The 14,443-nt window shown below is 44.8% G+C and overlaps 1 protein-coding gene across 4 annotated transcripts in view; it reads right to left on the reverse strand.

The window, feature by feature from the left end:
- The window catches only part of LOC121545460 (mitogen-activated protein kinase kinase kinase kinase 4), a 57,095-nt gene that overhangs the window by 29,568 nt on the left and 13,084 nt on the right, over positions 1 to 14,443 (reverse strand). For 3 of the 4 annotated variants that reach the window (XM_045208365.1, XM_045208364.1, XM_045208363.1), the window contains exons 4-13: positions 12,713 to 12,838; positions 12,047 to 12,157; positions 11,527 to 11,617; positions 11,239 to 11,369; positions 9,872 to 9,926; positions 8,754 to 8,832; positions 7,896 to 8,068; positions 6,534 to 6,606; positions 5,822 to 6,029; positions 5,172 to 5,303 (exon numbers count right to left, since the gene is read on the reverse strand). In XM_045208365.1, coding sequence (XP_045064300.1) covers positions 5,172 to 5,303; positions 5,822 to 6,029; positions 6,534 to 6,606; positions 7,896 to 8,068; positions 8,754 to 8,832; positions 9,872 to 9,926; positions 11,239 to 11,369; positions 11,527 to 11,617; positions 12,047 to 12,157; positions 12,713 to 12,838 — 1,179 coding nt within the window. The other variant, XM_045208367.1, reaches the window with a different exon arrangement.

Genomic DNA, 14,443 nt, shown 5'->3' on the forward strand with positions numbered 1-14,443 from the left:
ACTTCTCCACAACTTTGTCCCTGACCTGTTTGGAGAGCTCCTTTGTCTTCATGGTGCCGCTTGCTTGGTGGTTCCCCTTGCTTAGTGGTGTTGCAGACTCTGGGGCCTTTCAGAACAGGTGTATATATTCTGAGATCATGTGACAGATCATGTGACACTTAGATTGCACACAGGTGGACTTTATTTAACTAATTATGTGAGTTCTGAAGGTAATTGGTTGAACCAGATCTTATTTAGGGGCTTAATAGCAAAGGGGGTGAATATATATGCACGCACCACTTTTCCGGTATTAATTTTTGTGAATTGTTTGAAACAAGTAATTTTTTTCATTTCACTTCACCAATTTGGACTATTTTGTGTATGTCCATTACATGAAATCCAAATAAAAATCAATTTAAATTACAGGTTGTAATGCAACAAAATAGGAAAAATGTCAAGGGGGATGAATACTTTTGCAAGGCACTGTAGCCTACCTACAACTGGCATGCTGTTCTGTCTCTGTGACTCAGCTGCCTGCTGCAGAGCTCATTTATCTTTGTATAGTATAAAATCAATTAATCAATCAATGTGCATGAGGAAACCTAGATATTAAAACAAACTATTCTAAAAAACAACCTGCAACAAAGCATGCTGGGAAATATGATAATGCAGCCCCTCCCACATCTTTTTCACTTTGAGAGAGTTACCGGAAATTAACTCAACACAGTTGAGTAACAACAACACCACGCGATTGAAAATATTTATTGAATCAAATGCCATGTTCAGTTGTCCTGAAATGTAGGTAAGGTGATCTGATCAGAATAAAAGGCATTGAAAGTCACAGCAATTTCTAATGACAAAATGCATTCTAAACAGGACCATTGGAAAGTGTTTAAAATCTGGAGATAGGTGTTCTCCTTATTGGAAACTGACTGGAAAAAGCTGACTACATGTTTAATCTTGCATTCTAAACGCCTGAGTTTAAGAGGAGAACACTTATTGGCACATCTAAATGCCTAATGTTTAAGTTTTAAACACTGACATTTAGGTTATGAACGTGTCAAATGCTTCATGGTTTTACAGTGTAACTTGCAAGCTCTACCCAACAGTGCAGTAATCAATATCAAAATAGTATAAAAAATATATAGAAAAAATGTATATACAGTGCTTTCGGAAAGTATTCAGACCACTTGACTTTTTACACATTTTGTAAAACACCTGTATTTGGGGAGTTTCTACCATTCTTCTCTGCAGATCCTCTAAAGCTCTGTCAGGTTGGATGGGGAGCGTCGCTGCACAGCTGTTTTCAGGTCTCTCCAGAGATGTTTGATCGGGTTTAAGTCCGGGCTCTGGCTGGGCAACTCAAGGACATTCAGAAACGTGTCCAGAAGCCACTCCTGCGTTGTCTTGGCTGTGTGCTTAGGGTTGTTGTCCTTTTGGAAGGTGAACCTTCGCCCCAGTCTGAGGTCCTGAGCGCTCTGGAGCAGGTTTTATCAAGGAGCTCTCTGTACTTTGCTCTATTTATCTTTCCCTTGATCCTGACTAGTCTCCCAGTCCCTGCCGCTGAAAAACATCCCCACAGCATGATGCTGCCACCACCATGCTTTACCTTAGGGATGGTGCCGGTTTCCTCCAGATGTGACGCTTGGCATTCAGGCCAAAGAGTTCAATTTTGGTTTCATCAGACAAGATAATCTTGTTTCTCATGGTCTGAGAGTCCTTTAGATACCTTTTGGCAAACTCCAAGCGGGCTGTCATGTGCCTTTTACTGAGGAGTGGCTTCCATCCGGCCACTCCATCATAAAGGCCTGATTGGTGGAGTGCTGCAGAGATGGTTGTCCTTCTGGAAGGTTCTCCCATATCCACAGAGGAACTCTAGAGCTCAGTCAGAGAGACCATCAGGTTCTTGGTCACCTCCCTGACCAAGGCCCTTCTCCCCCGATTGCTCAGTTTGGCCGGGCGGCCAGCTCTAGGAATAGTCTTGGTGGTTCCAACTTTGTTCCATTTAAGGTCGATGGAGGCCACTGGGTTCTTGGGGACCTTCAATGCTGCAGACATTTTTTGGTACCCTTGTCCAGGTCTGTGCCTCGACACAATCCTGTCTCGGAGCTCTACGGACAATTCCTTCGACCTCATGGCCTGGGTTTTGCTCTGACATGCACTGTCAACTGTGGGACCTTATATAGACAGATGTGTGCATTTCCAAATCATGTCCAATCAATTGAATTTACCAGAGGTGGACTCCAATCAAGTTGTAGAAACATCTCAAGGATGATCAATGGAAACAGGATGCACCTGAGCTCAATTTCGAGTCTCATAGCAAAGGGTCTGAATACTTATGTAAATAAGGTATTTCCGTGTTTTAATAATAATAATATGCCATTTAGCAGACGCTTTTATCCAAAGTGACTTACAGTCATGTGCGCATACATTTTTACGTATGGGTGGTCCCGGGGATCGAACCCACTACCCTGGCATTACAAGCGCCATGCTCTACCAATTGAGCTACAGAGGACCACCCATTTGCAAAAATGTTTAAAAACCTGTTTTCACTTTGTCAATATGGGATATTGTGTTTAGATTGATGAGGAAAACATTAATTTAATCCATTTTAGAATAAGGCTGTAACGTAACAAAATGTGGAAAAAGTCAAGGGGTCTGAATACTTTCCGAATGCACTGTATAATAAAGAAAACAAGAAATAACAAATTGGAGAGGAAGCTATATACAGGATCAGTGCCAATACCACATTTACAATGACCAGGGATACTGGAGTATTTGAGGTAGATACAATTTGTAAGTCGCTCTGGATAAGAGCATCTGCTAAATGACTTAAATGTAAATGTAATACAGTATGTCCATGTAAAGTGACTGGTAGCAGTATTAATAATAATAGTAAACAGTATTGCAGCAACATAAGTGGTGGGTGGGTGTTTGCATGGTGGTGAGTGTGTGTATGTAAGTGTTAGTGTGTGTGTGTGTCACGCCCTGACCTGGAGAGACTGTTATTCTCTAGGTAGTTTGGTCAGGTTGTGAGAATCTATGTATTGTAAGTCTATGTTTGGCCGGGTGTGGTTCCCAATCAGAGGCAGCTGTCGCTCGTTGTCTCTGATTGGGGATCATACTTAGGCAGCCAGTTTTCCTGCCTGGGTTGTGGGATCTTGTTCCGTGTTTAGGCTTGTATGTGTATAGCCTGAGGACTTCACGTTACGTTGTTTCTTGTTTTGTTTATGTTTATTGAGTTTAATAAACATGTTCGCATACCACGCTGCACCTTGGTCTGACCCGTCTCTCAACGATCGAGACAGAGTGTGTGTGCCATAGTGATAGTGTAGGTGTGATAGGCGGATATACATGTAAACAGGGCTGAAAAGTGACTGGTAGCAGGAATATACACATACTTATGGTAATATACTAGTAGTAATATATACAGTACATGTAAACAGGAGTAATAGTGACCAGTAGCAGGATAAATAGATAGATACTAATGGTAATGGCAATCAATAATCAATGAAAAGCAGCGTAGTGGTAGTAATACATCTAATCAATAATCAATTTAGCAGCAGCGTAGGTGTGAGGGGGAGCAGTAGTTGTTAGCCATTTAACAGTCTTATGGCCAGGGGATAGAAGCTGTTAAGGAGTCTGTTGGTCTGAGCCTTGATGCACTAGTACCGCCTGCCGGACGGTAGCATGGAGAACAGTCCTTATCTCGGGTGGCTGGAGTCTTCGGTGATTTTTCGGGCCTTTCTCAGACACCGCCTGGCATGTACATCCTGGATGGCTGGGAGCTCACCCCCAGTGATGCACTGGGCCATCCGCACCACCCTTTGTAGGGCCTTCCGGTCGCGGGCGGTGCAGTTTCCATACCAGACGATGATACAACCAGTCAGGATGCTCTCGATGGAGCAGCTGTAAAAGTTCCTAAGGATCTGAGGGGCCATGCCAAATTGTTTCAGCCTCCTGAGGGAGAAGAGGCTCTGTCTTACTTTCTTCACGACTGTGCTGGTGTGAGAGGACCATGATCAGTCCTCAGTGATGTGGACACCGAGGAACTTAAAGCTCTTGACCCTCTCCACTGCGGCCGCGTCGATGTGGATGGGAATAGGGAATATGGTGCCATTTGGAATGTACCCATACTGTATACATCCTGGAGAATGATTTGTGGGCTATTGCTCAGCTAATGGTACATTGAACAGACTCAAAACCACTGCACACCTTAATGATCCCACTGAACATGACCGTAACAGACACACACAGACTGACATGTCATCTACTGTCCTGCACTGCAGTCAGGCAGGCAGGTGTGGCTCATTCAGAGCCACTGAACTGTGTGAGATTAATTAACCGAGTGTTCGAATTAAACAGTCTAATTAAAGTCCTCAGAACGACATGACAGTTCCCTTTACCTCGGCTATAGGATGATGTAATTGTCAGTGACTTCTCGCCATGGCACTCAGCCTAGCTCCAACTTCAAATAATGGGAAATGTTAATACAGCATAAAAAAGTAAGAGACGTTTAATTATTTTCTTTCAGGATGGTCCCACAGGCAATTTATTTCTGCGATCTTCCATAGCGTTTCTAACTTCATCAGTGGAGTTAAATGCTAGCTTGGTGGATTTTATCACCAATGGGCTGAAACCTGAGAAAAGTGCAAGTGCTGCGTCAACACCCTTCATATCAAATGCATATAAGCAGTTTTTGTAGAGGAACATGTATAAAATGTTAACTTGCACCTGGATTAAAAATGCATTAACCTTGTCACAATGCATTTTTCAGAGCAGGTTACTGACAAAACAAAGTGGGTCCCGTCCCAGTGAAAACTACAGTGTTATGTGTTATGATGCTCAACCAGGTTAACATGTTCAGACTTAAGACACACATTATGTGTGGACCAAAAATGTCTACCGAGACTGTAGAATCTAGATCATATTGGCCCATGATAATGCCGTTTGAACTCCAGGAACTTACAGCTTGTAGTAGCTTGTAAAGTACAGTGTTATTACACAAGAATATAAATATTTATAATCCTCCTCAGGTATCGGGCACAAAAGACCATCAAATCAGCACAAACTAGTTTGGTTTCTGCCTATCCCATGGAGCCATACGAGTGGATAAGAATTGAGTGGGTAGGGTAGGCAGTCTACTACTTAAAACATTGTGTTCTTTCTGGGGGATAAAATTTGCCAGCTACCTGTCTCTTGTCCCTTCGCTTGCTCCTCTCATTGAATAGACCTCTCTCATTAGCTTCAGTCTCCTCCCTCCATAGCATCTCCTGTAGCTCTGGCCATTGGACCCCAGAATCCTGCAGCTGTCTCCTCTGTTGCTGTAACACAACAACAACAACACAACGTCACTAAACATGGTATTACCTCATTCAACAGAATATATTTTCTCTGCCAATTCTCAATGCGACATCACAGTCCAACACGACACATGACATAATTCTCTATCCATCTGTCCTGTACAAACAAAAACACTACAGAACACACCATAGCTCTATACTCAGACCTAATACGACGTACAGTATCACGTCAGTCGTCATTTGTGCAAAGCAAACCACACAAAAGCATCACTCCCGAAAGCAATCCCTCCGTATTTGGAAACCACAGTATAATACTCTATATTGTTCTAGAACACAATTCTTTGGTTTGTTCGACACAAAAGAGTTATTCTAATTTGAGCCAAACAAACAACAGGAGGGAGAGAGCGAAAGAGAGAGCCCTTCAGTCTCTAGCCAGCCAAGCTCATTTGCTGGCTGGGCAGCAGGTGTTTGGCTCTGCTGCTCTGCTGGAGAGGGCTGCAGAGAGCAGCAGAGTGGTTCAACTAAAGAGTGTCTCTCACATCCTCCAGCCTCCTGCGCTGCTCTTTCTGTTGTTGGATCCTCTTCTGCCTCTCGGCCAGCAGCTGCTGTTTGTACCTCTCCTGGTCCCGGAGCTGTTGCTGGAGGACCTGCTGCTGTCGCTGGGCTTCTGACCGGCTCTTGTTCTCCTGCTGCAGACGTAGGAACTCTCTCCTTAGAGTGGACTCCCCCGGCAGGTTTACTATGGAGCTATGGAGAAAGGACAGAAATGGTAGCAAGGCACATAGTGAGTGACGGGCAGGAGTGAGGAGGCACATGGTTATATGGATAGGAGTAGAGTTACACACAGGAAGGAACACTTGCATGCACATGCACACAAGCATGCACGCACTCACGCATACACACGTGCAAACACACACACACGCACATACTGTCCACAGCAGAAAAGAACATTATTTTTTATAGTCACTGCCATATGGCGCCCTGTGTCCAGCTAAGGGAACACAAGCAGGAGCATCTGGTGACACATTAATGTCTTCATGGACGCGCCGATGCATTCACACACTGTGCACTCTCAGATGAATATCCTCTATGACAGTTCTCAGGGTCAACGCCTGCATCAGCTATTACATAACCTGTAAAACTCGGACTTGTCACAGACGGGGTCAGCTGGCTGCTTGATGGACGTAGACGTGACGTCACAGCTAGAGTCTGACCTTCACTGCAGACAGTGCAAACGCTGTGTCATCATACCTGGGTTCACCTTCCTCTTCGTTCATCTCCTCCTCCTCATCCTCACTGCCGCTGTACTCATACTCTGGGCCCTCTGTGGACAACATGTGACCAGTGAATATTTCAGACATGAGGGATGCATGTAATCCCAATGATACCATCATGCACATGACTGTATATACTGAGAAAACAAGGAGATGGTTCTATACTGTAGAACAGAGCAGGGAAGACATCAAGCATCAGTAAACCAACCTAATGTCTCCCCTCCAGGTGTCTCCTGCAGTTTACCCACATGGAACTAAAACTCGTCATGAACTGTCTCACTCACTTCCTTTTCTTCAATAGGATTGCATTCCAAAATGCTTGTCAGAAATGACGAAATACTTCTGCATGTTAAGTAAGGCTCATTCTTCCTTCTGAAGCCTCATGAGTGATTGTGAATTACACAGAGAGAGAGAGAGAGAGAGAGAGAGAGAGAGAGAGAGAGAGAGAGAGAGAGAGAGAGAGAGAGAGAGAGAGAGAGAGAGAGAGAGAGAGAGAGAGAGAGAGAGAGAGACAGAGTGTGGCTGGCCCCAGAGAATGGGTATATGTTTCTAATTCCAAGTCAAACTCTAGTAGGTTATGAAAACAGGATAATGACTGAGTGTTTCTGCTGTGTTTGGAGCCGCCGCTATCAGCGTCACATGGTCTCACTACAGGCTTGGCTCTGCTCTAAAGGGTCATCTCTCTCTCCGTCTGACCAGCTAAGCAGAACGCCAACCAACAAACCAACGGCACAGGGCCGAGGAAACTGCTGTTTTGGTATCGGGGCGAAGCCTGTAGGTTCGGAGGGCGCAGGCAGGCAGGGAGACGATGTCATTATGTGGCGTGGGGAGGAAGACGGAGCGAGGGAGGCCGCAGGGGGTGTGGTGCAGTCTAGGAGATGATTAAACACTGCTTCCTCCGAGGCGCATTCCTCTCACATGACACGGGTGTGCAGTCTCACTGTGAGAGGGCTGACAAGGAGCAGTCCTGCTGCTGCCTCTAAACCCAAATCCCACCACATTACCAGTGGATAATGGAACCCTTTATCACAACCTTTCATTAATGACAGGCATACAGTAGCCTCTCCCTAGGCCTAGAGACATTCAACACAAGGGTAGACAGAGAACTGGGAGACTAGATTGAGAATCAAAACACCTTTTTACTGCCACTTTCACTGTCGCTGCCAGTGTGACTAAGAATAACAAGGCCAAAAAGGTGCCCCGCGGTCATTAGCAGCGCAAGGTATCATACAGCACTAAATCATGATATTAAGTTATCTCTATAGCCTTGACTGCAAGACTCAGTTGTTGAGTGAGACTAGATGATCTCTGATATCCCATTATGACAACATGGCCTCACCTTTGTCTCTCTTCTTCCTGGTTCTGTCCAGGTGGTCTTTGAGCATGATGCGGACCTGCCGTTCGTTGGGCAGGTCTTTGATGAACGAGTGTCTCAGGAGGGTTTCTGTGGCGGGACGGTGGAGGTAGTTTTTTACCAGACAGCTCTCCACAAAGGTCAGGAACTTTTTGGACCTGGAGAGGACAGAGGGTCACAACATACAAGCTCAGGCTGTGTCCGAGATGACACCCTAACTCCTATGTAGTCCCCTACTTTTGGCCAGATCCTCATGGGCTATAGGGAATAGGGTGCCATTTCAGATACAGTCTCAATTCTCAATGTCTGCCATGCATGAACCCAACTCACTCTCACTTAATATTGAATGATCGAACTTCATGGGTTCAAACACAAGGCTTCATGCATTATGAAAGGTAACAAAGTAGGGCTGCTGAAGACATGTGAACAGGAAGACAAAAGTTGATCCACTTTCCCTTCCCATTGGCTTTAAAAAGCCTTATTTTAGAGCCTTGCATGCAGTCAAACTGTTACTGTGGGGATTGTCATCTCACACTGAGATGCTAAAATTACACCCAGGAACATGATGATAAACAATATGTGCTCAGCCTGAACTAATGCTACAGTACACAAAAAAAAAACGGTACGATAAGGGGTGAATAAGGGACATTGTATTGCGGCAGTTCTGTTGGCAGTAATGTTATTGGAGCTAGCTAACCAAGAGAAAGGGCTGGGTGGAAGGGCGAAGGAAGGCGAAGGGAGGCTGTATGAGTTTTGGCCACTCTGGGGAAAACATTCCTTGCTGTGTTGCTGAGGCTCTGTGGGGCGTGGTGTCTCTAAGCGAGAGAGGCTGAGCTGTCTTACCATTTCTTTGATTTGAGCTTGGGGGGCGGGTTGCGAGGAATGAGGAACAGGGCTCTCATGGGATGCATGTCACACAGGGCTGGGAACAGAGACAGACACAGACAGAGAAACTATGGTTGCGTCCCAAATGGCACCCTCTGGGCCTTGGTCAAAAGTAGTGCACTGTGTAGGCAATAGGGTGCCATTTGGAACGCAGCTGACAGACAGGGGATCGAGGTTATGAGAGGCTCCATTGTGGCCTAATCACATGGCAGGGGATGGAAGAAGTGTTCCACAGTGTTGTCAATGTTAGGCTACAGTCCTGTCCTGGTGCACACGGCCTGCTTGTAGTGTGTGTATACTTCACAGTCCTACTACAACACTGTTTGTTTTTCATTCAGTGATTGTGAACTCCCTCTTGGTCATGGTGCAACACTAGGCTTAGCAGACACCAAACAGTCATGAGTTTCTTTCATTTGTTTCTCGGTTTTTGACTCAAGGGTTTTCCATTTCAAAACGCTAGAGAACTGTCTGACCTCAGTCACATCATTGTGAGCCCAATCACTTTCAACGACACTTGGATTCAGTCCGTGACTGGTAATATGGGCTGCAACATCTGACAACACTGTGAAGTCACTCACAGAGAGAATGAAAACATACAGTGAGTTAATCCAACAAAACTCAAAACTACAACTTTGCGAGAGTAAAAATATAGCATAATAACATAGGATATGCTTAAAGGGATACTTCAGGATTTTGGCAATGGCCCTTTATCTACTTCCCCAGAGTCAGATGAACTCATGGATACCATTTCTATGTTTCTGCATCCAGTATGAAGGAAGTTAGAGGTAGTTTCTCGAGCCAATGCTAACTAGTTAGCAACTTCCTTCAAACTGCACGCAGACATACAAATTGTATCCACGAGTTCATCTCACTCTAGGGAAGTAGATATGTTGTCTTCATTGCCAAAATCCTGAAGTATCCCTTTAAAAGAAAATAAACCATATAATTACAGTAGAGCATATTAGCCAGGGTCTCCAAAATACCCTCCAACTCTAAGATGTGGAGGAGAAAGAGAAGATTGCTTGATGAGACTGTAATGTGTATGGACAGGAGGGGAGGGAGAAGGTGACACTTACGTGGTGCTCCTTCAGCCATCTCCAGAGCTGTGATTCCCAGAGACCACAGGTCACTCTATAGAGGAGGAGAGTCATCCAGTCAGATCCACTCAACAGACAAGCGTGGGGACTCATCTTGATAAATCAATCCATGTCAGATTTTAGTTTTCACTGAATCTTGTTTGGATATTTGGTAACAATTAGGCTGGGAAAATAATAGTTAAGTTAAGGTGAGTGCTCATGATCATCTTTATTCTAGTTTGCTCATATATCAGCTGATAGGAAGATTTTGCTAGCATGTTATGTAGCTTATCAAGTTGATTTTTCCCTTTAGTAGCCTGTCCTACTCCCAAGCCCGTGACTTGTCTGATAATGAATCAATGTAATTTTGTTTTACTGAATCTCCGTCTGTATATTTGGTTAATTGATCTCTGGCTGGGCAAGTGGAGGTGGTAACTCATTTATTAATTTGCTCATCTATCACTGATCAGAAACATTTAGAATGCAATAATGTATCCTAAATCAAGTGTATTATTTTGCTCTTGACTCACGTAATAGCCTTATATAATCTATCCACCATCAAGCTGTGAGAGCGCCTCCTTTTTTATTTGGCTTAACGTAACTTAGCATACTTCAATATAATCAATCATTCATTCATGTCATTACACAGCATACGAGTCATTCATGCCTTTAAATACAATCAAGCATTTACATTTTTTTATTGAATAACAAAGGGAGCCTTGAATCATTAAACAATAAATAAAACTAGATTTTCTGCCAAACACCCATTTGAATAATCGCTCAAAAGCGCCGTGTTTTGAATGCATGCTTGATTAGGAAAATATTTGGATCAGTTATGGGTCTACTTTCGCTAGTTTACAAGGTCCAGCAAGGCACATTAGCAGGGCAGTCAGAGGGTGTATTTTGTTAGGATGTATCAGCGTTAACAGATGCTATTGGAATATGGGCTTCTCCCTGATACTCAGATGCGCTGCCTGTCGTATTCTTGTGGATCATCATTCTACCGAGTGCACTCCAGCCTATTCGTATCGCAATTTGAAAAATGTAAATCATCAGAAAATTAAGTTTCATCATGGTCACAAATGTCTCTGGCCCAGCCAATATTGGAATCCTGGCACCGCGAGTGTCTGCAGCTGCTGCAGCTGAGAGAGAGCCGTAGAAGACTAAAAGGTGCGCAGATACGCACCGTTTTTTTTCTCTTAAAACAGCATGGCAAGACTGAAACCTGCCAGAATCAATTAACAGAATTTGAGGCATAAGACCAGGCTGTCGGGCCCCGTCGGGTTTGTGCTCAGAATGAGAACTCTAACACACACACACGCACACACACACAAACAGCATTTCCAGGAGAAATGGCGGCCTCTTACCCTGTAGTCATAAGTAGAGTCTGGGTTCTCGTCACAAGCAATGACTTCAGGGGCCATCCAGTACGGAGTCCCAATAAAAGTGTTCCTCTTCCCAACCGTCCTGTCCAGCTGAGCACTCACCCCAAAGTCAACTGGCAAAGACAAGATACAGTGTTTGAACAGATTAAACCACACCTACAAGAGGAGAGCAAGCCAATACTGAAGTGACAGTGACACATCCTTTTGAAATGGCCAACTGTGGCTATGTGAGTTGTGAGTTGAACTTTGACCCTGTCTCCTAGTCCTTACCCAGCTTGACCTCTGCGTTCTCAGTCAGCAGCACGTTCTGGCCTTTGATGTCTCTGTGAATGACGTGGTATGAGTGGAGGTGAGACAGGCCCTGTGTTGACACACACACAAAAACACACACAATATCAGAACACGACACAGGCACGCACAAAGTGTACACATTACATGACCTCTCTCTCTCTTGGGGCTTGGGAGCTGTCCAACAGAACAGGCACAGAAATCATCCACTGCTTCAAAGGAGTTAAAAATAAACGCATGAAGTTTGTTTTATTTAAGACAATGACTTCACCGTGCTACGCTGCTATCTGCCCCTGTGGGCCATCGTCTAACCCTCCATTACTGTCCTACCATAAGTTTATAAGCAAAAGCTCCTAGCCCAATTCAATAACGTACCCACTACAATACGGCGGATATAGGATGAGAAGAGCTCTCTGAAGTGATTCTCAGGACCTTTACATTTCCCCAGGGGTTTGTGGCGTGAGTCCTACTTAAATGGCTTATCTCCAGTAGCAGTACTCACTCGGAGGACCTCCCTGCAGATGTAGGCGATCCAGTCTTCTTTCAGGCAGTTCCCTTTAGTCTTCTTCACTAGGTCAGTGACTGAGCCCGCCCCACAGTACTCCATCACCAGCTACACAGCAAGGTCACACACAGACACAGAGGAAATGGCTCAGACAGATGCCAGCCCACCAGCAGAACAGCACCCTGTTACTACAACTGCTAGGTCTAAAAACACATCAAATACAGCACACAAGGAAAGGCACAGATACAACTTGGACTTAAAGGGCTCTGAGGTTTCCCTGATCAGGTCACGGTGTCAGGAAAAACACCTGGCCCTGGTTATGCATTCTGCGACCATGTTTTTTGGTGCATACCACAGGAGGTTGGTGGCACCTTAATTGGGGAGGACGGGCTCAAGGTAATGGCTGGAGCGGAATCAGTGGAATGGTATCAAATACATCAAACACATGGTTTCCATGTGCTTGATGCCATTCCATTACTTCTGTTCCAGATATTATTATGAGCCATCCTCCCCTCAGCAGCCTCCACTGGTGCATACTAACCTAAAGAATCTGTATGAGTTGTACATACATATAGATAGCGATACAGGCCCTCTTAAAGATGATACATTATTGAGATGATTGAAGTGAGGAGAAATCAACAGAGATGGAGAGCAGCCACTCACCCAGAGCTGGTCATCCTGACCTGCAGGACTCTTCTTCACAAAGGCACCATAGTATGTAGCTATATTTCTATGATGGGAATATGTCTTCAACATATTAATCTCTAACTTGATTTCTTCTTCTTCTTCCTGCAAAACAAAAAAGGATATTAAACATTTTTAATATCAAACTTGACAATGGAAAACAGCAGGCCGTAATGCAGCCAACCCAGAACTCTTGCTGCCCATGCACATAACAGTTACAGTTTACTTTTAAGCCAACATTCAAGTTAAACTGAGATGGTGGATTTGTGCTGGGCTCGCCATACTGGTGACCCACAAGCCTGCCAACACGCGTTGCAATCAACAGCAGTGATGATTTCATCACTGGCTCAGTCTCTACCAATTATGGCATGTGGGCTTGGAGTCCATTTTAGCATTCATATTTACATTGCATGGGGCACTAAGGCTACGTTGATTTGTTCCTTCACATACACTCCACTGATATACCCTCAGTAAGGCTAAGGGAGGGCTCATGTAGCATAGCATGTCTTTGGCGTGGAGATAGAAACAGGCAGCTTCTCTTTAAGAAGCCGTAGTGTGTGTCAGAGGGGCCTGAAGGGGATTTGTTTGTGTGTGAAGCCTTGGAAAAGCATGACACTTCTTTATGCATTGCGTTTCTATTCCCTGGGTTTTTCATACAGTAGTAGGCCTATAGTCAATGGACTGTAACATGACACTGTCTTTCTGGACAGGAAAACCACAACATCCCTTAGCTACTGCCCAGAATGTATCTTAGAAATTCAACCTAATGTGCTTGATTTGGTAGACTAGTTCGTTCCAAAAAATCCTGTAAAGGATTTGTTTACAGTGTATCTTGTGCATATGACCAATTAGACTTTACATTTACATTACATTTTAGTCATTTAGCAGACGCTCTTATCCAGAGCGACTTACAGTTAGCACATACATAATTTTATCGAACCCACAACCCTGGCGTTGCAAGCGCCATGCTCTACCAACTGAGCTACATCCCCTGCCGGCCATTCCCTCCCCTACCCTGGACGACGCTGGGCCAATTGTGCGCCGCCCCATGGGTCTCCCGGTCGCGGCCGGCTACGACAGAGCCTGGATTCAAACCAGGATCTCTAGTGGCACAGCTAGCACTGCGATGCAGTGCCTTAGACCACTGCGCCACTCGGGAGAGACTTTGATTTGATTTACAGGGGCTGATAGGTTGTGTGGTTTAATAATGATACTGAGCTCCCAAAAATAATAACACAATAATAAATGTGTTGTTTTCTGCCAGTACACATATTTTACAAGTACACATCCGAAATAGCCTCCTATATAATAATATGAGTGGGAATGAACTTTTCCCTAAACGATAGCAGTATAACAGAAGAGGTTTAAATGGGGACATCAGGCAGTATTTCTCTCTATTCTCGCCTTACCTACAGCCTCCCTGCTCCTGTCTCCTGACCCCGAGAGAAACAGCAGCTCCATTCAAGACAGGCATTTGACCTCTCTTAAAGAATGGTACCTTTCTGTACTGGAAAGGGAGACAACCACATGCCTTCACTGAACCTTCCTTTCCCTTTAAATCAAACCAGGAAGAGGAGAGGACATTCCTGCTCGGAAAGGACCCGGCACAGCTGCTCTCTGTACAGGACAATGTCTCAATCCCCAAGAGGGGTCGAGGCGAGTGACCGGGCCGCGGCTGGGCCCTGGGTCTGGGGCCAGGCAGCCTGAGGA

The sequence above is a fragment of the Coregonus clupeaformis genome, chromosome 3 (genome assembly GCF_020615455.1).
Source record: "Coregonus clupeaformis isolate EN_2021a chromosome 3, ASM2061545v1, whole genome shotgun sequence".
NCBI classification, from domain to species: domain Eukaryota; kingdom Metazoa; phylum Chordata; class Actinopteri; order Salmoniformes; family Salmonidae; genus Coregonus; species Coregonus clupeaformis.